This window comes from Schistocerca americana, chromosome X, assembly GCF_021461395.2.
Source record: "Schistocerca americana isolate TAMUIC-IGC-003095 chromosome X, iqSchAmer2.1, whole genome shotgun sequence".
NCBI classification, from domain to species: domain Eukaryota; kingdom Metazoa; phylum Arthropoda; class Insecta; order Orthoptera; family Acrididae; genus Schistocerca; species Schistocerca americana.
This window is the reverse complement of record NC_060130.1, coordinates 876,139,607-876,167,479: the sequence shown is the minus strand read 5'-3', so window position 1 is coordinate 876,167,479 and position 27,873 is coordinate 876,139,607. Positions and strand designations below refer to the sequence as shown.

General features: G+C 39.3%; 1 protein-coding gene across 1 annotated transcript in view; it reads right to left on the bottom strand.

The window, feature by feature from the left end:
* LOC124555083 (filaggrin) overlaps window positions 1–27,873 on the bottom strand; it is a 359,850-nt gene that overhangs the window by 85,614 nt on the left and 246,363 nt on the right. Inside the window, exons 8-10 of the mRNA XM_047128876.1 lie at window positions 22,219–22,414; window positions 11,221–11,481; window positions 10,803–10,958 (exon numbers count right to left, since the gene is read on the bottom strand). Coding sequence (XP_046984832.1) covers window positions 10,803–10,958; window positions 11,221–11,481; window positions 22,219–22,414 — 613 coding nt within the window. The remainder of the gene's footprint in view (window positions 1–10,802; window positions 10,959–11,220; window positions 11,482–22,218; window positions 22,415–27,873) is intronic.

The following is a 27,873-nucleotide window of genomic DNA, read 5'->3' as shown; positions in this document are numbered from 1 at the left end:
GGAATACTCTCTTTCAAATTCTAAAGGTGGCAGGGGTAAAACACAGGGAGCGAAAGGCTATTTACAATTTGTACAGAAAGCAAATGGCAGTTAAAAGAGTCGAGGGGCATGAAAGGGAAGCAGCGGTTGGGAAGGGAGTGAGACAGGGTTGTAGCCTCTCTCCGATGTTATTCAATCTGTATATTGAGCAAGCAGTAAAGGAAACAAAAGAAAAATTTGGAGTAGGTATTAAAGTCCATGGAGAAGAAATAAAAACGTTGAGGTTCGCCGATGATATTCTAATTCTGTCAGAGACAGAAAAGGACTTGGAAGAGCAGTTGAACGGAATGGACAGTGTCTTGAAAGGAGGATATAAGATGAACATCAATAAAAGCAAAACAAGGATAATGGAATGTAGTCGAATTAAGTCGGGTGATGCTGAGGGAATTAGATTAGGAAATGAGACACTTAAAGTAGTAAAGGAGTTTTGCTATTTGGGGAGCAAAATAACTGATGATGGTCGAAGTAGAGAGGATATAAAATGTAGACTGGCAATGGCAAGGAAAGAGTTTCTGAAGAAGAGAAATTTGTTAACATCGAGTATAGATTTAAGTGTCAGGAAGTCGTTTCTGAAAGTATTTGTATGGAGTGTAGCCATGTATGGAAGTGAAACATGGACGATAAATAGTTTGGACAGTAAGAGAATAGAAGCTTTCGAAATGTGGTGCTACAGAAGAATTCTGAAGATTAGATGGGTAGATCACATAACTAAGGAGAAGGTATTGAATAGGATTGGGGAGAAGAGGAGTTTGTGGCACAACTTGACAAGAAGAAGGGACCGGTTGGTAGGACATGTTCTGAGGCATTAAGGGATCACAAATTTAGCATTGGAGGGCAGCATGGAGGGTAAAAATCGTAGAGGGAGACCAAGAGATGAATACACTAAGTAGATTCAGAAGGATGTAGGTTGCAGTAAGTACTGGGAGATGAAGAAGCTTGCACAGGATAGAGTAGCATGGACAGCTGCATCAAACCAGTGTCAGGACTGACGACAACAACAACAACAACAACAACAACATGTATTGTTTATTTTTCTTTTCTGTCATGTTCCACCTCCCTGAGGGTCTTCTCACTGAACGTCCACAGAACATAAAGTGTATCTAAATCTAACAATCCAACCGTGAATTCAGAGCTTTTACCATTGATCCACCTAAAACTCAAGTGTACTACAAAGAACTCTCCTGAAACAAATCTAGATATCAGATCACTGGTGGCGGGACGGGGAAGGGGAAAAAGGGTGTAGCATACCACGGATGACAAGATCATTGTACTTGGAGTTCAAGTCTGGTAAAATGCTTTATTTAATTGAATGTACTCTCCACAAAACAGACCTCCTGATCAGTCAACTGCCCTGTTGAGTTTTGTTGTAGTTCATCTTGTTAATGGCCATGTGACCAAAATTGCAATACTGGCATGTACAAATAAATAATTTTACAGTCAAAAGATGATCATTATGTCATTTACAAAATACTGTGCTACTGTTATTAGTTTAACGGCTCTCGTGTTTCCCTCCATACAATATATTGCCCAGAAACTTAACTGTATATTCTGGTATCCAATAGCAATCATTATAAATAGAGCTCTACATCTTACTACTTGTATACATGCAAACCGAAATTTCACGTCCCACTAGAAAAGTTAATTCTGATGAATAAATTTTTAAGGATCTGTAAGACTAAAAATCTGCTCAGAACCCATAAATTTTTAAGAATTTGTCAGATTAAAAATCTGCTCAGACCCCATTAAGTACCTGGAATTTATTAATTTAATCAGCTTTTCCATCATGATTGTAACTACTTTAAGCCATGCTCTGAAATGAAACACACACTACACAAAATCCTCCCCTCATTTCCTGGAGTATGTTGTATGACCTAACCTCTATGAACTCTATGTCAGATCAGTGGTCAAACCTACATAAATGTGCCATGCTTGCTCATGAGAAATACAGCTCCAAGAAACAATTCAAAGCTGCAACCAGTACCCACTCCCCTCATTTCCTTCCAAAGTGAATGAAATAAATGGTGGCAGATTAAATTTTCAAGTAGATGTGTCAAACTGACACAAGCAAATCAAAGACATCCAGGCTACACTGCCAGTCTAGTACATATATTCAACCCAGTGAGTATTCTTCAATCTCATACCCTATGACAATCCTTGGTTTCCTTTAGTCTACAGTTCATACTGTAACACCTAACTCAATCATGCATCCATACACTACTGCACCACTGTCAAGGCATGCACAGTCACGATCATAAAAAGGAGTCATTTGTGGAGGTGCTAATGATATTTTTCTACATCACATACAATGTATAAACACTTTCATGTGCCATTGTACTGTTGTACTGCGCTGTTAGTTGTCCTGTTTATTGTTTGTGAATACAGTCTTCACACAAAGTATATAATTAAGACCATAGAATCATTTCAAACGGTACAACAACAAAAAAAGAGGATTTAGTGAATAGTTCTATATTCCTGGATCATCTCTCCATAGACTGCACCATGTAGTTAAAAACTTAGTAGTAGGTTTTTAAATTCCCTTAATCTATTCCTTCAAGACGACCCAGGTAACTAAAAAATCTGAACCAATCAAGGCTAATTCACACAAGTGTCTCATATGTATTCTCCAAGGCAGATGCATAGCAATTTCTCAGAATTGCGTAACCAAAAGTAAGGTTTCTATTGCAATCCCTACAGCTGATGTACAGAGGTTGGACAAAACTATGGGAACACCAAAACACAACACATTACCACGTCTAATATAGAGTAGGAAACCCACTGGCAATTAAAATAATTCCCAGCCATTTTTAAATAAAAGTTAAAGCAATTACAGCCCTCGGCCACAAAAATTAAGACTTAATTTTGTGACCGAGAGCTGTAACTGCTTAACTTTAATTTGTAAACGGTTGCTGACTACACAGCCATATTTAAAACTTTAACATCTTGAAATAGATAAATACAGATCCTGCATGATTTTCAACGTAGTCTTAAACCATTCTTCCTGCAAAATATAAGCAAGTACAGGTAACAATGATGAGGGTGGAGAGCAATCACACACACTTCTCTTCTCTCCAAAGTATATCACGAAGGCTCCATGACATTGAGAACTGGTGACTGTGGTTGCCAGACGAGATGCAGCAGTTCATCCTCATGGTCACCAAGCCAGTCCTGGACAGTGCGAGCTGTGTGAACAGGAGCCCTGTCTTGGAACACTGCATCACCATCAGCGAATAAACACTGTACCATAGGATGGGCCTGATCAGCCAGAATGTTCACATAATCCTTGGCAGTATGTGATGCAGACTAACCATGATATGGTTGCCCAAATTGTCATCCAAACTACAACAGCCTTATGCTTTGCAACAGACTGATTAAAAAGGGCCTGCAAGAAGAAAAGAAGATTACAGTTCAGACTGCCATCAACAATGAAGACATTAGAGTGAAGTACATACTCAGATCCGACAAGGGTCTTGAAGGAAAATACCTAGTCTTCCCATAGGAACCACTCAGGTATTTGCTTTTCAAATCAGGATAGCAAATTGAAGATCTGACCCCTCACTTCTCCCAAATGTGAGCCCAGTATACTAACAACTGTGCCACCTTGCTAGGTAAAAGTGATTATGGGGGTCGCACCAACAAATAAGTTTTCCTATTTTATTTCTCTGAAAAATAAGCTGTGCCCATGATATGTGATGGCAGGCGAGATCAGCTGGTATGTGTTGACAATGCTCACACCAGTTTACAATGCATACTGCAGTATCTTGCCAGTATTCTGCCAGCTTGCAAGGAGTTACCACTAAAAAGTGAGTCCGCTTGTGATTTGCACTCTGTCATTCATTTTATCACAGTGAAATTATGCACTGTTGATATCCATTGAGAGTTAACCTCTGTCTCTTGGCAAGGCCGTATGAGTGTTCAAATCATTCATCATTGGTGTCTACATTTTGTGGAAGGGAGTGAAGATGTGCACGGCGAACAGCACACAGGGGGGCCCATTTCAGCCCTGTGATGATGCCATTATTGCAATTTATAATATTATGGAGAAATATTGTCACAATAACCACTGACAACATCCTAATGCAGCTACTTTCTGGAGCTGCAATTGGAGACCCATCCACTGTAAAGATCCTGACAGGCCATTTTCATTACCGCAAAGTCTGTGCAAAATGGGTGCCATGTTTGCCAAGTGATGTCCACAACCAGCAACAGATGGATTCGGACAGAATATTTCTGGAAATGGATCACGGAGAGGGAGATCTACTCTTCAAATGACTTTCCACTGGGGATGAGACCCAGATCCATCATTTGACTTCTGGGGTAAAACTTCAGAGCATGGTGTGTAAGAAACCTGGCAAGAGTGCCCCAAAATAGGCAAAGGTCACACTTTCAGAAGAAATAATTATAGCAATCATTTTTTGGGCCTATCAGGGAGTTTTGCTCATTCACCATCTGCCTCACAAACACCACAATGAATGCAGAAAGGTACTGTAATGGCTTAAGAAATCTGCAAGCTGCCATCAAAAGAAAATGTTTTGGACTTTTGTATCATAAAGTTCTCTTCCTTCATGACACTGCTCAGCCTCATACATCTTGAAAGATTGAACTAGGAAGGGTTCCCACATTCTCCAGATTCACCAGATCTTGCCCCATGTGTTTTTCACATGTTCCCCTAGCTCTAAGGTCACCCTGGAGGTTGCACCGATGTTTAAGTCCCATAAACAGTGATCAGCTTGTTAAAAGCACAGGACCTGACCTGGTACTATACTGGTTTGGAAAAACTTGTGTCATGTTACCAAAAATGGTTGGAAAAACATGATGACTTTGTAGAAAACTGTAAATAAAATTATTTCAATATGATAAATTGGCAGCAGCCTTTTCAGCAGTTACAGGGGCAACAATGTCGATGACTGACTGATGTGGCCTTACAACATCAACCAAAATGTCCTTGCTGTGTTGAAATTGCAAATGGCTCAGAGCATGGCAAAACTACAGCTGTTGTTTTTCCCAAGGGCGTGCAGCTCTACTGTATGGTTAAATGATGATGGCATCCTCTGAGATAAAATATTACAGAGGTAAAACAGACCCCTATCTGATCTAAAAGTGGGGAATAGTCAGGAGGATCTCGTCATCAGGAGAAACAAAACTTGTTCTACAGGTCGGAGTGTGGAATGTTAATTCCCTTAATTGGGAAGGCAGGTTAGAAATTTTAAAAAGGTAAATGGATAGGTTGAAGCTAGATATAGTGGCAATAAGTGACAGGAACAGGGCTTCTGGTTAGTTGTAAACACAAAATCAGATAGGGGTAATGCAGGAGTAGGTTTAATAATGAATAAGAAAACAGGAATGTGCGTAAGCTACTATGAATAGGAGAGTGAACTCATTATCGTAGCCAAACCAGACGCAAAGCCAACACCCACCACAGAAATAAAAGTTTATATGCCAACTAGCTCCACAGATGGTGAAGAGATTGAAGAAATTTATAATGAGATAAAAGAAATTATTCAAAGAGTTAACAGAAATGAAAATTGAATAGTGATGGGGGACTGGAATTCAATAACAGGATAAGGAAGAGAAGAAAAAGTAGTAGGTGCATATGGATGGGGGGAAAGGAATGAAAGAGGAAGCTGTGTGGTAGATTTCTTCACAAAGCATAATTTAACCATCACTAACACTTGATTTAAGTAGCATGAAAGAAGGTTGTATCCATGAAAAATACCAGGAAACAATGGAAGGTTTTAGATTGATTTTATAATGGTAAGACAGAGATTTTGGAAACAGATTTTAAACTGGAAGTCATTTCCATGGGCAGATGTGGACTCTGACTACAATTTATTGATTATGAACTGTATTATGTTGGTGCATAAGTTCATAGTATTTTCATTTTGCGTGTTGGTATTCCAGCTGATATGGGTTCATCTATCGATTGTCATCTTTTATTTGTGGTTCACTGTTGCTATTTGAGTTTACATATCGTCATTTTGTCATTTGAGTATAGTGAGTGGAGCTGTGGACAGTAGGAAATGGAGTGGCAAATGGAGAACTCTGAACATTTCCGACACAGTCTATTGTTTGAGTTCAGTAGAGGGATGATAACAGCAGAGGCAGCCAGAAACATTTGTGTCATATATGAGGATAATACCAATGGTCAGAGCATGGCAAGAAAATCCTTTTCTCATTTTAAGGAGGATCATTTTGACATTAGCAATTCTCTGCATTCAGGAAGAGATCTGGGTTTGATGAAGATCGTTTAAACACATTAATCCACAATGATCCATGTCAGTGTACTTTAGAACTGGCAAATGTCATGAACTGTGATCATTCCACCACTGCGCAATATTTGAATTCAATGGGGAAAGTTCAAAGATTGAGTGTACGGGTACCACATGCTCTAAGCCAAAATTACAAAAATCAGTAGGTTATCATGTGTGCATCTCTGCTTGCTCATCATCATCTGGCTCACGACAACACAGACTGATCCTATTCTGTATCATTACTGGTGACAAGATATGACGTCTTTACACTAATATAAAAAGAAAATAGGGGAATGGTTGAGCCCAAACAAAGCAGCAACTCAACATACAAAGACCTGCGCACATCCATAAAAGATAATGTTATGCATCTGCTGGAACAGCAACAGTTTGGTGTACTACGAATTGCTTCCCCTGAGGTGTAACCATAACTGACAACACTTACTGTCAACAACTGAGATGTCTTGCAAAAAAAAAAAATCAAAGATCAATGACCAGAAAGACTGCATGAAGTGATGCTACTCCACGATAACATCTGCTCACATTCTGCTAGAGTGACAAGAAACACCATACAGGAGATGGGTTCGGAAGTCATTCCACACCCAGCTTATTCACCTGACCTTGCACCCTCAGAGTTTCACCTTTTCTGCTCTCTATCAAACAATCTTCAAGGAACTTCCTTTCTGAATGAAAATGCTCTTTGAACATGGCTTGACAAATTTTTTCCTTAAAAGCACACGATTTCTAATCTTGCAGAATCCAAAAGTTACTCCAGCATTGGAAGGCTGTTGTAAATACTGGAGGACAACATATTATTGAAGACTAAAGTCTCTGTTATGTGTATCTGTTGTGTTTACTAAACTAATCGACAAACAATATGAACTTATGTACCAGTCCAATACATTAAAACTGAAGAAATTGCAAAAAGTTAGGAAATTAAGGAGATGTAAACTGGATAAGTTGAAAGAACCACAGGTTGTTGAGGGCTTCTGAGGCAGTATTAGGCAACTGCTGACTAGAACAAGTGAAAGGAATACAGTGGAAGATGAATGGGTAGTTTTGAGAGATGATATACTGAAGGCAGCAGAGGATCAAATAAGCGAAAAGATAAGGACTAGTAGAAATCCTTGTATATCGCAGGAGATAATGAATTTAATTGGTGAAAGCAGAAAGTATAACAAAGCAGCAAATCAAGCAGGTGAACGGGAATACTAACGTCTGAAAAAATAAGACTGACAGCAAGTGCAAAAGGGCTAAGCAGGAATAGTTAGAGGACAAATGTAAGGATTTAGACTCAAATTACATGAGGGGAAAGATAGATATTGCCTAAAGGAAAATTAAAGAGGTTCAAAATGGCTCTGGGCACTATGGAAAATTAAAGAGGCCTCTGGAGAAAAGAGAAGCAGCTGTATGAATATCAAGAGCCCCGATGGAAAACAATAATAAACAAAGAAGGGAAAGTTGAAAGGTGGAAGGAGTCTATACATTGGATATGAACTTTAAGGACAGTGTTATAGAAAGGGAAAGGGATGTAGACGAAGATGGGACAGTAGGTACAATACTGCATGAACAATTTGACAGATCACTGGAAGACCTAAGTCAAAACGAAGCCCTTGTAGTAGAAGACATTCTGTCAGAATTACTGATAACCTTGGGAGAGTCTGTCATTACAAAACCATCCCATCTGATGTGCAAGATATAGGAGACTGGCGGTGTAATAATTGCAATTCCAAAGAAACTAGGTGCCAACACATGTGAATATTACCAATATATCAATTAAATAAACAATAGTTGCAAAATAATGAAATGAATTATTCAATGAAGAATGGAAAAACTGGTAAATGTCAATATCAGGGAAGATGAGTTCAGGTTCCAGAGAAGCGTAGGAACACACAAGGCAATACTGGGCCTAAGACATAGCTTAGAAAATAGGTTAAAGAAATGAAAGCCTATGTTTATAACATCTATTGACTTACAGAAAGCACTTAAAATGTAATAATGTTGACTGGATCAGGCTCTTTGAAATTCTAAAAGTAGTAGGGTTAAAATGCAGCGAGCAAAATGTTATACACAACAAATTTAAAGTAGGAATTAAAGAGTTCAAAGAGAAGAAACAAAAACTTTGCTATTTGCTGATGACATTGCAATTCTGTCAGAGACAGCAAAGGACTTGGAAGAGTAGTTGAACAGAATGGATAGTGTCCTGAAAAAGAGTATATAAAATGAACATCAACAAAAGCAAAACAAGGGTGATGGAATGTAGTCAAATTAAATCTTGCAGTTGTGAGTGATTTATGTAGGCAGATGAGATACTAAACATGGACGAGTTTTGCTATTTGGGCACTAAAATAACTGATGATGGCTGAAGTAGAGAGGATGTAAAATACAGATTGGTACGGGCAAGAAAAGCATTTTTGAAGAAGGAAAATTTGTTATCCAATATAGATTGAAGCATTACTAAGTATTTTGTCTGGATCAATGCAGAATATTAGGTAGGTAGGTTGCATAACTAATGAGGAGATACTGTATTAAAATGGGGAGAAAAGAAATTTGTGGCACAACTTGACTAAAAGAAAGGATCAGTTTACAGAACACATTCTGAGACATCAAGAGATCATCAATTTAGTTTTGGAAATTGGTGTAGGGGGAAAAACCATAGAAGGAGATGAAGAGATGATTACAGTAAGCAGATTCAGAAGAACATAGGTTGCAGTGGTTATTCGTAGATGAAGATTCTTGCACAGAATACAGTACCATGGAGAGTTGCATCATATGAGTCTTTGGACTGAAGATCACAAAAACAACAAATTGTGCAGAATGATTTTTATAAAGTGGGCAAACCTACTTATTGTATGTCCCACATTGATACATGTTTCAAATTCACAAAAGAATTTTACATTCAGCACAATTACTGAAGATTACCTGGTAAAGTTTTTTTAAGTTCTGATTGTGGAAATCAATGAAGGCTTTGCAAATATCTGTTCTTATAAATGAAGAAGTTGCTATCAATTTTAGTCTACCAGGTCCTCCGCATTCTCACTAGGCATAGGCTAGTGGAGACTGAGGTAAGGATTACACAATCAAAGGGTGTATTGCAAGGACAATTCCTATGGAAGTACCTGATAGAAACTGGTATTACAGAGGGAGAGGGTGGATTCATATGGCATGAGCTGTGAAGCAGCCACTGAGATTGAGCTTGTTATGCTCAGTAGCATGTACTGCCACAGTGTGGTCAACTACTCTTAGACTCTTAGCCACAATTTGGCGTGGCCATTTATTTGGACGGACAGTTGGTTGCTGGTCATGCTCACATAAAAGGCTGTGCAGAAGTTACAGTACAGCTGACTGCTTTTGCAGGTGGCCTTGCCTCTGATAGGATGAGCTTCAACTATGGCTAGTCCTTGCCGCACATACACACTTCTGCCCCTGTCTCCATGTTCCCCACATCACTGATTCCACACTCATGACTCTCTTCCTATTTTATACATTTGATGATCAAACCTTAAGACTTTTTAATTTGCTGGTTGGCATTTACCCACTGAGCCTCTGCAGAGCCAGGCAACATGGAATTGTAAAATTCAACAGTATGATTGGAGCAATCTGTAACATACCACAATGGAATGTTTTATATACTATCATTTTATTACACAAGTCATACCATTGTGTCTTTAGCAAACTGGCAGCCACAAAAAGCTTTTCTTGTTGTACATACATTTTAATATGACCACCATTAAATACAACACTTTACCTTCAGAACTATGAAATTGAAGATGGTACGTGTACCATTAGTTCTGCAACAGCCAATCACACCACAACTGTAATGGTATTTTTGTGGTCAGATGCAATAAGAAAGGATATTAACATGTAGCAAATACTTTGTAACAAGTATATGGCCCAACAGTACCAAATGTTTATGGTTTAAATTTACATCATAACTTTACAAACTTATTTTGGTGAGTTTTCTGTTCCAACGTACCATAAGAACATATCATTTTTCTGCAACACAAATGTCTCATAGCTCCTGTACCAAAATCTGAATCAGCCAGTGTTTTAGGAACCCTACTGTTAGTGCTGTCTGGCCAAAATCATGAAATACCATTGGCTGACTACTTCACTGTACCTGTTGAATGGCATTTCCTTCAGTACTAAATTCTTCATTACACATTGTTAAATTCATGGATTCATAAACATTGAATGTCAGCACAGCTCTGGAAATGGAATGTTCTATCTATGTGGCACTCATCTGAAGTCCTTCAATCTGTGTTGACCAAAGAATAAAATTACTGACTTGTGCACTGCATCAGACACTTCACTCTGCTCGTAGTCATACTCTGTATCCCATAATTTTGAGCTACTTCTTTTTAATAACTCAGTTGACTGAAAGGTTGCTTATTTTTAAAGCCACTGTCCTGTCTGATCCTGTTAGTTACCATTTTTACCATGGACTTTTCATCTTTTCTTCCATTCATGTGTTTTTAATCTCAGCATTTTAACAAAAGACATATTTCTGTTACTTGCCTGACACAGATCCAATGATTGCTCCACCACTACCCCTTGAATGGCACGTCTGTTGTTGCTGATGTTGTTGAAGACTTGCTGCAGTCAATGCTGGAGTACTAATTAAGTTTGTGTTGTAATATCCACCGCCATCTCCACAGTCATTATTTCGAAAATCTGTAGGGACAATAAGGCATTATGGTAGACTCTATATAGCAAAATATTTATATTAAAATCACATAAAATTTTGATGTGCAACTTTTCTCTCACAACATACATGTTACAGTTACTTCAAAGGGAACAGAAAAATAAAGCAAGTATTCTAAATTGATTTTGTGAGTATTAAAAGTAGTAAGTGATAAAATCCTGATCTATCAAGACCCATACTGCACAGTACAATATAGGTTAAAACTGACAAAGTTGTCAGAAAGCACAGTACCTCCATGAAATTTTGACCTTATCCTGAGCTGATTCTGAGCTGAGAGAAATTGGCTGTAATTTTCTCTGTGACTTTCTTCTTCATCCAGGTAATTGCTATCATCAAGGTACTCTTGTGAGCTAGAATCCTCTTGATTAGACATGCCTTCATCATCAGCAAATTCATCACTGTCATCTTCACCTCTTCCTGTTGAATGGTCTTCATCATCTGAGTGCAGTGAATCAGCCTCTTCATTCAGAGGATCACCAAACCTGTAGCAACCTGTAATTTTGGAAAAAATCTTTCAGCACAGATTTCTTGACATGGCTTTTAAAGAGAAAATCAAGCATAAAGTACATTCAAACAAAGTAGGGGTGGTTCATTTGTAACCAAACATCCAGAAATTCCTGTTTGTGGAAAATATATCAGTAAAACTTGTTTCTGAACAATAAATTTTAAATGAAGAAACAAGCTTCTTTGTGCAATTCAGTGATTACTGTCCAATTACAATTATTTCTCAGTTGACACTTCACACCTGTGAACTAAATTCCTCCAATCAGAATTCTTACCATCATATGCAAACTGCCTTCCACTGGCAATTCACCATAACGAAGCACCAGTTCACTAGTAATGCTCAAATATTGTGGCATACTCATATAATCTGTTACCAGACAATGCCAGCAGTCCACTCCCTTTTGTTGGAGGAGCAACTGACAGCCCATGTGGCAATGCTGCAGTGCCATTGACAAATGTCAAATATCATGCAGTTTTAATCACACTACAAGACAAACTGCTTTAAGTTCATACAAATTGGGGGTGGGATCAGCAAAAAGACTATTCCTTTTCATTTACACACAGAGCTGAATAGGATACACAATTGGAAAATGACTGTTTTAGTGCATAGGGTGACACAGTTACTCAAAATTATGCCCAGAAACGTGAATCAATAAAAAGAATCCAAAATGTGACCTTTACATTAGTAGCTCACCTATTTTGTGTAACCTTAGAACACAGAGATCAATCTCAATGTACATAATACACCATAGCAGACTACTAATGCAACAGCAAGTTTTTAGCAAAGTAACTTCAATATTTAATTTACAGTATTCCAGTTTTGTTGGACCATTATTAAGGGAGAAAAATACAAACTAATACATAATATGTTGAATCACTTACCTTCAAAATATACTTATTCAAAAAAGTCATTACCTTAAAAGAATTTATAGCTCATTAGAAAGCTTTGAGGTCAGAGTATTCACAATGCACTTTAAATTATGTCAAACTTATATTGAGTTAGAATCTCTGTATTAAATATGTAAACTGCACCTCTTATCTAAATTCTAAACCACACTTTATTCACACAAATACTGATACCATAATCATATTCACAGTTTTATAATACTGAAACAATATATAAAACCTGGAAATTCATTTTTTTAAAAGCATATATTAAATTGTAAGGCTGTTTGAAGAGCAGCAAAAAAACTGCAAAGTTCAAATTCCTTGCAATGTCAAGAACAGGAACATTAAATTAAATTTTTATAATTGTGAGCATTTCAAAGAAGTAGAAATATTATTTGAGAATTACCAACATCTGTGTTACATTTAATGTAAATGAGACCATTTATTAGTGACCTGCATAAAGAAATTAAAATATATTAATTGTATTGACCTTTTGAGCAATTGCACCGTGTCCCTAAATATCAGAAAGACAGAAGTTCGGAGGATGTATTAGGAGTCCACTTTCAAATGTGCCTGTCTACAGTTCAACGCCTCCTCTACATGGTGAGCAGCAATCTATCCTCCTACATATTGTTGTTCTATCCAGCATGAAAGCTTCAAGCACGTGCAATAGGTTAATAATGCACACCTCCCATGAAACAAACAGTACAAAACAAATCTCCTATACGATGACACGTTGCCTCATTCAATACAACATCCATGATGTGGACCAGAACAAGTTGGCAGGTGTTGGGCTATGGTGTGTGGTAGGACAATCTTCTACTCTGTCCATACCTTAATAGAAAAATTACTTTTGGAGCAACCTATGTCACTGAACAGAGGAATCTGATAAAAAAGAGTTGATGAAAAAAATTTAAAAGGTATTTCTTGTCTTCCAGATCCTTGCCCATATAGGCCTATAAGAATGTCAATGCCTATATACACTCCTGGAAATTGAAATAAGAACACCGTGAATTCATTGTCCCAGGAAGGGGAAACTTTATTGACACATTCCTGGGGTCAGATACATCACATGATCACACTGACAGAACCACAGGCACATAGACACAGGCAACAGAGCATGCACAATGTCGGCACTAGTACAGTGTATATCCACCTTTCGCAGCAATGCAGGCTGCTATTCTCCCATGGAGACGATCGTAGAGATGCTGGATGTAGTCCTGTGGAACGGCTTGCCATGCCATTTCCACCTGGCGCCTCAGTTGGACCAGCGTTCGTGCTGGACGTGCAGACCACGTGAGACGACGCTTCATCCAGTCCCAAACATGCTCAATGGGGGACAGATCCGGAGATCTTGCTGGCCAGGGTAGTTGACTTACACCTTCTAGAGCACGTTGGGTGGCACGGGATACATGCGGACGTGCATTGTCCTGTTGGAACAGCAAGTTCCCTTGCCGGTCTAGGAATGGTAGAACGATGGGTTCGATGACGGTTTGGATGTACCGTGCACTATTCAGTGTCCCCTCGACGATCACCAGCGGTGTACGGCCAGTGTAGGAGATCGCTCCCCACACCATGATGCCGGGTGTTGGCCCTGTGTGCCTCGGTCGTATGCAGTCCTGATTGTGGCGATCACCTGCACTGCGCCAAACACGCATACGACCATCATTGGCACCAAGGCAGAAGCGACTCTCATCGCTGAAGACGACACGTCTCCATTCGTCCCTCAATTCACGCCTGTCGCGACACCACTGGAGGCGGGCTGCACGATGTTGGGGCGTGAGCGGAAGACGGCCTAACGGTGTGCGGGACCGTAGCCCAGCTTCATGGAGACGGTTGCGAATGGTCCTCGCCGATACCCCAGGAGCAACAGTGTCCCTAATTTGCTGGGAAGTGGCGGTGCGGTCCCCTACGGCACTGCGTAGGATCCTACGGTCTTGGCGTGCATCCGTGCGTCGCTGCGGTCCGGTCCCAGGTTGACGGGCACGTGCACCTTCCGCCAACCACTGGCGACAACATCGATGTACTGTGGAGACCTCACGCCCCACGTGTTGAGCAATTCGGCGGTACGTCCACCCGGCCTCCCGCATGCCCACTATACGCCCTCGCTCAAAGTCCGTCAACTGCACATACGGTTCACGTCCACGCTGTCGCGGCATGCTACAAGTGTTAAAGACTGCGATGGAGCTCCGTATGCCATGGCAAACTGGCTGACACTGATGGCGGCGGTGCACAAATGCTGCGCAGCTAGCGCCATTCGACGGCCAACACCGCGGTTCCTGGTGTGTCCGCTGTGCCGTGCGTGTGATCATTGCTTGTACAGCCCTCTCGCAGTGTCCGGAGCAAGTATGGTGGGTCTGACACACCGGTGTCAATGTGTTCTTTTTTCCATTTCCAGGAGTGTATGTGTTATGTTTTCTTTTTTTAAAGAGAAAAAGAGAGAATGTGCTTGCAATAAATGTCAAAACATGAACTATGGCAGCATTAATATCAATTGTGTCTTTTCTTGGCTGCCAAAGGACAAACATCAGTGGACACCCATTGAAGAATAAAGACTGTACAGGGCAGAATGTCTTTAAAAAAACTGTTGTGGAATAGTGTGCCAAATACTGTGCTGGTCACAATTCAGGACAAGGCTCTGGTCAATTTGGGAGAGCAGCCTCACCCATTACAAGTGGAGACACTCTAGCACCCACCCAACAGTCCTAATCTCTCCTCATGTGATTATGACTGTGCGAATCACAGTCTTCTCCTAGATAAATTGATGTCTGATGGGATTCATAGTGTGTCCAACAAATGGACAACGTCAAATACAGCCAAACGAATGCAAAAAATTGTACGTAGCATTTCAAGCAACGTACGCCAGGGACATAATTCAGATTGGAGAGAAATCACATATGGGTTTCCCCAAGGTTCAATATTAGGTCCACTACTGTTCCTCACATACATAAACCATCTTCCATCTAATATATAAGGAGAATTAGTTCTTTTTGCATATGACACTAGTATTGTACTCAATGCAAATATATGTACAGAAACAGAAATAGTAAACAAAGTTCTTAAAAGTACCACTAACTGGTTTTCTATGAATTGTCTCACCTTCTATTTTAAAAAGAGACAACATGGTTTTGCACATCTAGGGATACTACACCAATGATAAGTGTAACACTTGGTGATGAAATAATAAAACATTCTTATGGATCTATATTGATGAGAATTTAAACTGGAAAAAACATGTTTTGAAACTCCTAAAACAACTTATCGTATTTATCTGAGTATAAGATGATCCCGAATATAAGATGACCCCTCCCCCTCTTTTTTAAGAGGCTCCTTGAGAAAAATTTATTTTTAACGTATTTGACTAACCAAAATTACAAACTTTTATTGATGTAATGGATCTGCCAAAAAATTAACATTACACCAATTCTAAATTTATGCCATTTATCTATTGTCTACATTTTGATAATCACAGAGGAAAAAAATAAACAATAAGAATTTGTTTACATTAATTTTTTTACCTAGCCTGTCATTTGTAGTATCACTATTTTTAATCATAATCATAATCATAATCATCCTAACAGGGCAGCTCCATTGTCACCAAATATTTGGTTGCCCAACCCCCCCTAGTTTTTTCAGAATGTTGCAATTTCTCAGGTTTTGTTACAGCTGTTTTTTTTCTGAACATACAGTAGAATTTGCTTCTGTACTGCAGGAGTAGGTTTAATAATGAATAAGAAAATAGGAATGCGGGTAAGCTACTACAAACAGCATAGTGAACGCATTATTGTGGCCAAGATAGATACGAAGCCCACACCTACTACAGTAGTACAAGTTTATATGCCAACTAGCTCTGCAGATGACGAAGAAATTGAAGAAATGTATGATGAAATAAAAGAAATTATTCAGGTAGTGAAGGGAGACGAAAATTTAATAGTCATGGGTGACTGGAATTCGAGTGTAGGAAAAGGGAGAGAAGGAAACATAGTAGGTGAATATGGATTGGGGGACAGAAATGAAAGAGGAAGCCGCCTGGTAGAATTTTGCACAGAGCACAACATAATCATAACTAACACTTGGTTTAAGAATCATGAAAGAAGGTTGTATACATGGAAGAACCCTGGAGATACTAAAAGGTATCAGATAGATTATATAATGGTAAGACAGAGATTTAGGAACCAGGTTTTAAATTGTAAGACATTTCCAGGGGCAGATGTGGACTCTGACCACAATCTATTGGTTATGACCTGTAGATTAAAACTGAAGAAACTGCAAAAAGGTGGGAATTTAAGGAGATGGGACCTGGATAAACTAAAAGAACCAGAGGTTGTACAGAGATTCAGGGAGAGCATAAGGGAGCAATTGACAGGAATGGGGGAAATAAATACAGTAGAAGAAGAATGGGTAGCTTTGAGGGATGAAGTAGTGAAGGCAGCAGAGGATCAAGTAGGTAAAAAGACGAGGGCTAGTAGAAATCCTTGGGTAACAGAAGAAATATTGAATTTAATTGATGAAAGGAGAAAATATAAAAATGCAGTAAGTGAAACAGGCAAAAATGAATACAAACGTCTCAAAAATGAGATCGACAGGAAGTGCAAAATGGCTAAGCAGGGATGGCTAGAGGACAAATGTAAGGATGTAGAGGCCTATCTCACTAGGGGTAAGATAGATACCGCCTACAGGAAAATTAAAGAGACTTTTGGAGATAAGAGAACGACTTGTGTGAATATCAAGAGCTCAGATGGAAACCCAGTTCTAAGCAAAGAAGGGAAAGCAGAAAGGTGGAAGGAGTATATAGAGGGTCTATACAAGGGCGAAGTACTTGAGGACAATATTATGGAAATGGAAGAGGATGTAGATGAAGATGAAATGGGAGATATGATACTGCGTGAAGAGTTTGACAGAGCACTGAAAGACCTGAGTCGAAACAAGGCCCCCGGAGTAGACAATATTCCATTGGAACTACTGACGGCCGTGGGAGAGCCAGTCCTGACAAAACTCTACCATCTGGTGAGCAAGATGTATGAAACAGGCGAAATACCCTCAGACTTCAAGAAGAATATAATAATTCCAATCCCAAAGAAAGCAGGTGTTGACAGATGCGAAAATTACCGAACTATCAGCTTAATAAGTCACAGCTGCAAAATACTAACACGAATTCTTTACAGACGAATGGAAAAACTAGTAGAAGCCAACCTCGGGGAAGATCAGTTTGGATTCCGTAGAAACACTGGAACACGTGAGGCAATACTGACCTTACGACTTATCTTAGAAGAAAGATTAAGGAAAGGCAAACCTATGTTTCTAGCATTTGTAGACTTAGAGAAATCTTTTGACAATGTTGACTGGAATACTCTCTTTCAAATTCTAAAGGTGGCAGGGGTAAAATACAGGGAGCGAAAGGCTATTTACAATTTGTACAGAAAGCAGATGGCAGTTATAAGAGTCGAGGGACATGAAAGGGAAGCAGTGGTTGGGAAGGGAGTAAGACAGGGTTGTAGCCTCTCCCCGATGTTGTTCAATCTGTATATTGAGCAAGCAGTAAAGGAAACAAAAGAAAAATTCGGAGTAGGTATTAAAATTCATGGAGAAGAAATAAAAACTTTGAGGTTCGCCGATGACATTGTAATTCTGTCAGAGACAGCAAAGGACTTGGAAGAGCAGTTGAATGGAATGGACAGTGTCTTGAAAGGAGGATATAAGATGAACATCAACAAAAGCAAAACAAGGATAATGGAATGTAGTCTAATTAAGTCGGGTGATGCTGAGGGAATTAGATTAGGAAATGAGGCACTTAAAGTAGTAAAGGAGTTTTGCTATTTGGGGAGCAAAATAACTGATGATGGTCGAAGTAGAGAGGACATAAAATGTAGGCTGGCAATGGCAAGGAAAGCGTTTCTGAAGAAGAGAAATTTGTTAACATCCAGTATTGATTTAAGTGTCAGGAAGTCATTTCTGAAAATATTCGTATGGAGTGTAGCCATGTATGGAAGTGAAACATGGACGATAAATAGTTTGGACAAGAAGAGAATAGAAGCTTTCGAAATGTGGTGCTACAGAAAAATGCTGAAGATTAGATGGGTAGATCACATAACTAATGAGGAAGTATTGAATAGGATTGGGGAGAAGAGAAGTTTGTGGCACAACTTGACCAGAAGAAGGGATCGGTTGGTAGGACATGTTCTGAGGCATCAAGGGATCACCAATTTAGTATTGGAGGGCAGCGTGGAGGGTAAAAATCGTAGAGGGAGACCAAGAGATGAATACACTAAGCAGATTCAGAAGGATGTAGGTTGCAGTAGGTACTGGGAGATGAAAAAGCTTGCACAGGATAGAGTAGCATGGAGAGCTGCATCAAACCAGTCTCAGGACTGAAGACCACAACAACAACAACTGACAAGATCATGTTCTCATGTCTGTTGCTTACAGACATATTGTCTTTCTGCCTCTCTCTCATTGGCTGTGTAGAACCAGAAGCTGATGCATCCCCAGTTGTTCCCATGCCGCCTCACAGTCAGCATCGACAACACATCTCCGTGGAACATTTAAGTTCACCACTGGCCCCCATCTAGTCTTTACTATCTCCTAGAGAAATGTATGCTATTGGTGAGTATTTGTCCAATTTTAAAGTCAATTATATTCCGGGTGCAAATGGATCCAGGCAAACTGCTTTTAAACATGGTAGATGTTCATAAAAAGCCAAAGTACACAATGTACATTCCCACGGTTGGCTGCATGATGAAATTTTTGCCTGCTCAATACTCTCCTCCCTGCATTCATCAAAGTTACTAGCCAAGCAGGGGCACTGCTCATCCTCGAACTCTCCGAAGTGCTGTGCTTGAGCAACAATGAAATACAGGTGGCAATGTTGTCTAGGGTGCAGATCACATGTAGCAACAGCAACTAACACATAAATAAAAGATTGTGATCACTATTCAGTCCAATTCTGTAACTTTCCCTCATCCCACGATCTAGTGATGTCTGTACTTATGATCTCCACAACAAGTCTTTCTGCTGTAATTTATTCTCACGGCAACAATTACACTCAGTCTAACATGAGTTATTTTGCTTGTCAGACATTTCACTCTGGACTAATTTTGCTTCTCGTTTAATCTGAGTGACATCTTGTTCTAAACTGATTGAAAGCTGGTAATGATTTTCTCCAGTATTCTAATATGTTTACAATGATTGAATTTGTCATTTGTAATACACTTGTAAATCATTAGTGTCTCAAAACCAAATAAGTTATTGACTTGGATTCTGAATCAAGCAATGGTTTTTGAAGGCCAAGACTTTCGGCTTTGAATGTTACCTTTACTTAAAATGCAGCATAAATGTATGTATATGGCACCCATACATTTATGAGAACTTTTGTTGCAAACCTGTTCAAATACAACAGACGTTTGTAAGTTGATAGCATTTCGTGTAATTTCGTCCTGTGTTTCACAGAATTGCCAATTTTCAGGCAGAGCATTAGATTGTTGTAGTCGCTAGTTTACAGTTTCTCGCATATCCCTTACACTAGTTCCACAAGTCAAATGTTATGCAGAGTTGACACTGTACCGAGTGCTGTGGCATTTTGATAAACCTCAACAACAACAACAACAACAACAAGTACATGGTAATGTGCCTTTCCATAATCACTGAACTTAATAACCAAAAGCCAACATTTCAATTTAAATTTTTCAAAATGTGATACAGTAAGAATAGGAAGAACTTTACGTAATTTAGTTGAAGTGGATTATTGATGACTAGATTCCTGTAAATCTGCATTGATGTCATCACTAAAAAACTGTCTTGGTGTCTGATAACCAATGAAAAGACTGCACCACTTTAATGCTGAGGAAGAATGAGTGTAAGCAATATTTTAATTCAAAATATTCCATGTAAGTATTTGATATGATCATCACTGTTACCTATGTATCACTTCCAAGCACACTAAGATTTAGATTTAAGTAACAGTCATATGATATGGTGGCCAAAGACTTCAGGCAGAAAGAGTCAGCTTCATTCTTCAAAAGGCCTTTTCAAAACAGTCTAAACAGACTGATGTTCCAAACATCCTATCCTTCAACATATTCTTGTTAAGTTCAAAATTACCCATAAAGACATAAATAAAAATCAGCAATGATAAAAAATACATCAGTGTGAATGGCAAAAGAAACCAGTGTGTTAAGGCACCAAAAATTTTGTCAAACAACACACAGTCTTACAAAAATGATGTCATCAATATCTCTTTCTTCTGTAAAAAATTTCAAAGATTAATTAGTTTCTGATCATTACTGTCCAGGTGGGGACTGCAGAGGAGTGAGTTATCAGCTGTATAATAATGGAAAACCTAAATTAGAGTGGTGAAACTGAATTCTGCTCTTTCCAATGGCAATTCCACTATCTTTACCATTGCATCACATTGCTTGGTAATCAGTTATGGGTAAGACATCAGCTTAAATAAGAACTTCGTAATTATGAGAAATACAATGGCAAAATTTTTTTTCCTGGGACTGAAGTGGAACCAATAACAACCACCAATACACAGGTTTACTTATTCACAACATAAGCAAATAATGGAGAAATATGCAGAATATTTTAGGGAAAAAAAAGACAATAAATTTATAAAATACACAAAGAAGATGAAACACTAATAAATTTTTATATTGCGAGCATTATAATAGAGCTATAGGAGAATATGTGCTGGGAGAGAGAGTTGGAGGGGGGAGCAATAGAGAGAGAGAGAGAGAGAGAGAGAGAGAGAGAGAGAGAGATAGGTCGTGGGGGGTTCCAGAGTTTCGTGATTAATTTCAAGTGGTTTTGGTGAACATCTTCCCAAATCACAAATGAATGTGGGAGAGAGACGAAAATATTAATTGCAAATCATTATCGGATAAAGAACTAGGAAACAAATACCTGACTGCAAAGCGCAACCAGGTGTGGATACAAATTAGGATCATAAACTAGTAGTTGTGAAAAGTATGCTAAACTCCTTAATACTAAAGAAAAAGGAGCACATGAAGAAGTGTGGTACTGACAAAATTAAGAAAAAATTAGATAAAGCACATCTTTCCTAATGCCATAAACACCAGGCTACATAAAAACATTAGAGATTGAAAAATTATACGTTCTCTACAGGATTTCAAAACCTACATTTGAACAACTGAAAATATCTATAGTACACATCCAGCAGAATAAGGTACGAATGAAATAAAGAACAAAATAATCAATGCTAGAGAGAAGACCAATACAAGTCCAGTGTCTTGACAACTGTGCCACATCATTCAATGGAGAGAATGGGGATGAAGTACACAGTCAGTCTACTAACCACAACAACGATGTGGAAGTAATAAAAATGAGAAATATCGAAACACCATTTTGTACTGAGGACAGCATAAGGCAGAGCTGTAGTTTATTCACATAGGTGTATTACTTTTATGTCAATAAGACAACAAAGGAAGTGAAAGAAATGTATGAATAGGGAAAAGGTGCTAGTAGAACAGATATGAATGCTACTGTTAAAAGATGAAATAGATCTTCTATATTAAAGCAAGGTCAACTTACATGAACTGTTGAACAGAATGATCAGATCATGTTACTGAATGAATGTATCAGTAGCTAGAATGTAATGTTAAAACACAGAGATTGTAACAGTGATCTCAACCCAGCCAATATGATATTTTTTCCCCTTCACAAACCCACGAACTCATCTTAACTTTACAATAAATCATACTGACACATTTCTTCTAAATATCGGGTATTATTATCTATCATCTGGGGAAGCAATAAATACAGCTGCTACAGTTTTAAGTATAGATAATTCCAATGGACAAACTTCATGCTGTAATGTACCTGAAAGTTTTGCCTGTTCCAAAATGTACTGCTGCAGTGGGAGGAGATGGGCCTGCATCTCAGGGTCCATAATATACTGATAATCAAGGTTACTGTAAAGTGGTCCACAGCACACATTACTTCCTTTACTGTTGTCCACTGCAGAAAGATCATTGAATTTTCCCACTCCATTATTTCCATTGTTGAATTCAGAATTCTGCACAAGAGAACAAGAAAAGTGCAATGTTGCAATTAAAAGAAACATCTGACAAAATCACAAATGAAGTGATTGTACTAATCATGATTATTTATTGTTATTTTAATATATAATGACCACAAAACGTAGATTCAGTCACATTTTCATCTGCCTTCAAGACTAGCCAGATAGTAGATTGAATCAGAACAAGTACATAAAACATAAACCAGAACAAGTACATAAAACATAAACCAAAGACTCCTGAGAGGGATTTGAATTCAACAACTTCCAAATGAGTGCCGCCTTTTTCTTTTATTTATCACTGGCCAGATGGTTAATTGGGTGAAGTCTTTATGTATTAGTCACCGGCATTATGAATACTTACTAGAATGCCTACTGTGCCATCATACCATTCTCTTACTACATATTCTGAAACCACTACACTTTCGAGTCTATCTTTACAAAGCCACATTCTTCACATGATCACAATACCATAGTCTTTTTAACTCTATCATTACACTCCTTTATACACAAAGTTTCTATTGTATCAATTTTCTATCACTTTTTTTTATACTTTTCTGGAAGCAAATGTGCCTGCCAATGACCATTGGTCGAGCCAAGGAACTTTTCTGTTTTTATTTCACACTCATATTGGAGCAAGGTATACTTGGTATATGATGATGTTTGAAAATCATCAAAAAGTTGTCTCTTACATTACCTTACGTGTAGAGGGGCGAACTTTGAAGCTCTCTTTATTGTGTAATTCATTTTCATATTTGTGGTATAATTGAAAACAACAAAATTCACCAGCATTATTTGAGGCCATCCTCAATATTAATTTCTGCACTTCCACCTATCAAATGGATTGTTACAGGATTATTGCCCATTAGTAGGCCAACTACTTTTTACTAACAGCCAGTTTCATTCTTTCAAATTGTGTCTGCTAATGATATATTTGACACTGATCATTTGTTTACAATCTCCCTCCGTAACTATGTTATCAGCAACTATTGAAATGTACATATTAAGGTTTTCATGGCGTATTGCTGTTATGAAACCTCCCTGGATTTGCAACTGTGTAAATTCACAGGTTGTGTATGAGATTTTAAGAAGTCTCTCTTCCAATATGCTGCTAAAGTACTGATGTGGTCAGGACCATGTCATATAATGAGGTGACAAAAATCATGGGATAGCGATATGCACATATACAAATGGTGGTAGTCTCATGCACACAAGGTATAAAAGGGCAGTGCATTGGCAAGGTTGTCATTTGTACTCGGGTGATTCATATGAAAAGGTGTCTGACGTGATTACGGCTGCACAGTAGGAATTAACAGACACTGAACAGGGAATGGCAGTTGGAGCTAGATACATTGGACATTCCATTCCAGAAATCATTAGGGAAATCAGTATTCTGAGATCCACAGTATCAACAGAGTGCTGATTATACCACATTCCAGGCATTATCTTTCACCGTGGGCAACATAGTGGCCAACAGTATTCAGTTAACGGCCGAGAGCAGCGGCATTTGTGTAGTTGTCGGTGCAAACAGACAAGCAACACTGCGTGAAATAGCCACAGAAATCAATGTGGGACATACTATGAATGTATCAGTTATGAGAATGTGCCAACATCTGGTGTTATGGGGCTATGGCAGCAGATGATCAAAATGAGTGCCTTTGCTAACAGCATGGAATCGCCTGCAGTGCCTCTTCTGGGTTCATGACCATGTCTGTTGGATGCCAGACAACTGGAAAACTGTGGCCTGATGAAAAGATTCCTGATCTCAGTTGGTAAGAGCTGATGGTAGGGTTCAAGTGTGACAAAGACCACTCAAGGCCATGGTCCCAAGTTGTCAACAAGGCACTGTGCAACATGGTGGTGGCTCCATAATGGTGTGGGCTGTGTTTTAATGGAATGGACTTGGTTCTCTAGTTCAACTGAACCAATCACTGACTGGAAATGGTTTGTGTTTGGCCATTCCTGGACTTCATGTTCGTAAACAAAAATGGAATTGTTATGGATGACAATTGCTATGCCACCAGGCGACAAATTTTGCAATTGGTTTAATGAACATTCTGGACAGTTTGAAAAAATGATACAGCCACCCAGATCACCCAACATGAATCCCATGAAACATTTATGGGATTTAATCAGGAGGTCAAATCCTGCACAAAAATCCCGCACGCATGGCTCAATATTACTGCAGGACACTTCGAACTAGTTGAGTCTATGTTACATCGAGTTGCTGCACTGCACCAGGCAAAAGGAGGTCCAACACAATATTTGGAGGCATCCCATGACTTTTGTCAACACAGTGTATATGCAGATGGCCTTTAAAAACCCATACCACCTGCTAAAAGCCTGAATAACCATCTTTTGCAGCACAGATTGTTGCGAAACGTGCAGGAAGAGTGTCAATGACATTCTGGACCGTACTGACAGGGATGTGGAGCCATGATAGCTGCGCTAGGTTATTCAGCTGAGGATCCATGGCATGAACAGCTCAACCAAGGGGGTCTCCCAGATTCTCAAATGGGTTTAAATCTGGGGATTTCGGTGGCCAGGCACATAGGGTACACTAAGCTTAGCGCTCTTCGAACCATGTATGTACATTATGAGCTGTGTGACATATTGAATTGTAGAGAGGAGTATGGGAATAGCTATTATGCACACTATGATAATAGTGTAATAGCCACTGGTATTTTTGTAACCACTATTTTTAATGACATTTTGAAAACATCATCGTTAGATTCAATTAAGGGAACAGACACTATACAACGTACTGAATCAATTTAAGTGTGCCATATTGAATAGGAATATGGTTCCTATTCAATATGGCACGCTTAAGTTGACCCTGACCTCTCTATTTTTCAACCCCTTCCCACCTCTATCACAAACAATGCACTTAGCTTTTCACTCTTATTAACTCATGCACGATGTTTAGGCATTAATCTCTGTCTTTCATATTACCCTTTCTTCTTCCTCTAAGCTCTCAGGCTTTCAAATCTGCTGGCCGATGTGGCCAAGCGGTTCTAGGCGCTTCAGTCTGGAACCGCGCGACTGCTATGGTCGCAGGTTCGAATGCTGCCTCAGGCATGTGTGTGTGTGATGTCCATAGGTTAGTTAGGTTTAAGTAGTTCTAAGTTCTAGGGGACTTATGACCTCAGATGTTAAGTCCCATAGTGCTCAGAGCCATTTGAACAATTTTTTTCAAATCCCATCTGGTGCAATCCCCAACAATCAGTTTTTCCTTCTCATCCTGTCCAGTGAGTCTCAAATGACACAGAGTTCTGGGTGACTTTTTCAAACTCTACCCCTTTTTCTAAATGTCATCAGTCCTTTTCCCTCACTCCTCTTCTTTCCCTTTCAACCCACCTGTCAGAAGGAGAAGCCACTGGCACCGAAAGCTTCCAAACTTTAATACCCTTTATATGTGTGTTCACCTGCCACTGCTTGATGAACAGATTTTTTTGTCTATCCAATTACATTAAACTGCATGTACAGGTGGACTTTGGCCCAGGGATAGATGCATACTTGTGTTGATCCACTGTGCCTTCCACAATGATGAGATCACCCAGGGAATGCCCTCCGATGTGGACCCTACGACAAGTGTTGCAGGGTATTTGCTTTCAGACATTTCATGTGGTACACACCAACAGTCATCTGTCCAATGATTCATCTGAAAACGCCACCTGTTTCCACTCAGCAGACACCTATTTGTCCTACTGGCATGCAAATTATAGCCTTCACTGCCGATGAACAGCAGTCAGCATGGGCGCATGAAACAGGTGCCTGCTGTGGAGGTCCATACACAGCAATGTTTATTGAACTGTTATTAAGGAGACATTGTTGGTAGGCCTTTGGTTCACCTGAGTGGTCGGTTGCTCAACAGTTACATGTCTATTCAGTTGTGCACATCGCCGTAGTCGTCGTTCATTCCTGTCACCTATGGCCCGTGCTGCACCACATTTGCCACAGCACCAGTTTTGGATAGCACCATTTTACCGTGAATGGTACACTTTAATTGCTGTGGCAGGAGAACAGTTAGCCATTGTTCAAAAAGATTTCGGGCTTGCAGCCAGTCGCCATAAACTTCACTGCACAATATTTCAGTTGGACAACCGCCAGCCATCTTCAGGTGAGCTGAACGAGGACTGATGAAGACGTTCTCTGCTCCATCTTATATAGTGCGCTGATAGTACTGTCATGCATGCGTTGCAGTCACGGAGACAGAAGGGTCACATCATCCAGCGACAGCGCCCTCACTGGTGGAACTGCATTACTGAACTGCCGTCGGTATTGTCGCTGGCCGCAGCTATCAAAGTCTTCTGGCATCTTCATCTCAAGCAAATTTCGGAGATGACGTGATTCCATGCATTGTTCAATTGGCAACCACTGCCACAGTTCATTAGATTTCCCACAATGCATATTTCAACGGATTATTTCATAATGGAGTCCCAAAAAGTTGTTGGTATGACCAAAATCAAAGTTTTGTCATACTCCATTGAATGTCCATTAGAAATATAATGTTCCGCAACTGCAGACTTACTGGATTGCAGTAGGCAAGTGCAACGTTGATGTTCTGTACGCTCTTCCACTGTATCAGCGCATAATATAAGACGGGGCAGAGAATGTCTTCGTCAGTCCTCGTTAGGCTCACCTGACGATGGCTGGCAGTTGTCCAGCCGAAATATCGTGCAATGAAGTTTACAACGACCAGCTGCAAGCCTGAAATCTTTTTGAACAGTTGATTCGCTGGGAAAATTTCAAATTTTACAGTTAGCCATTACAGAAATGCTTCCAACCTTGATCCAAAAGCCAATGATCATGCCATTTTAGGTGTCAGATAAATCTCTCCTTTTTCACATTGCAACAACAACTGGGTTGTTACACTACACCCCCCCCCCCCTCCCCCCCGAAACATTTTATTTATCCTCCACTACTAGTAATGTCAAGCACAGTCAGTGGTCACATTAATGTGTTTGGTCCATGCAGAATCATTGTGCCATGCTAATGTTGTTCAAACAATTTCTCTCAATTTGCCATCATTGTTTCTTTTAGGGACCTAATGGTTCCTCCACAATAGTCTCATGTTTTTGGCGCACAAAAACTGCATATTTCATCATTGAATTATTCTTCCAGGCTTGTCAAAATGAGTTACCACTGTTTTACTTTCTGTATAAATTGAATATCAACTCAAGATTTTTTTCTATAGTCATACATGCAATAAACAGCCTTCATGAAGCCCTTCACTTGGTACTTCTTTTATGACAATGACAGCATTCTAAATTTCTTCCTCTGTTACAATTTGTTCAATGACTATTCTACTTCTATTATACCAAGTATTGTGGATGCTTTTGTGTGGAACTGTTTTCTTCATCCAATACGGCTGCTTCTCAAACAGATATCTGAAAGTCACACTATTTTATTTGTAATTCTCATATGCAATGGGGAATACTACAGGCAAAAGTTTGTAC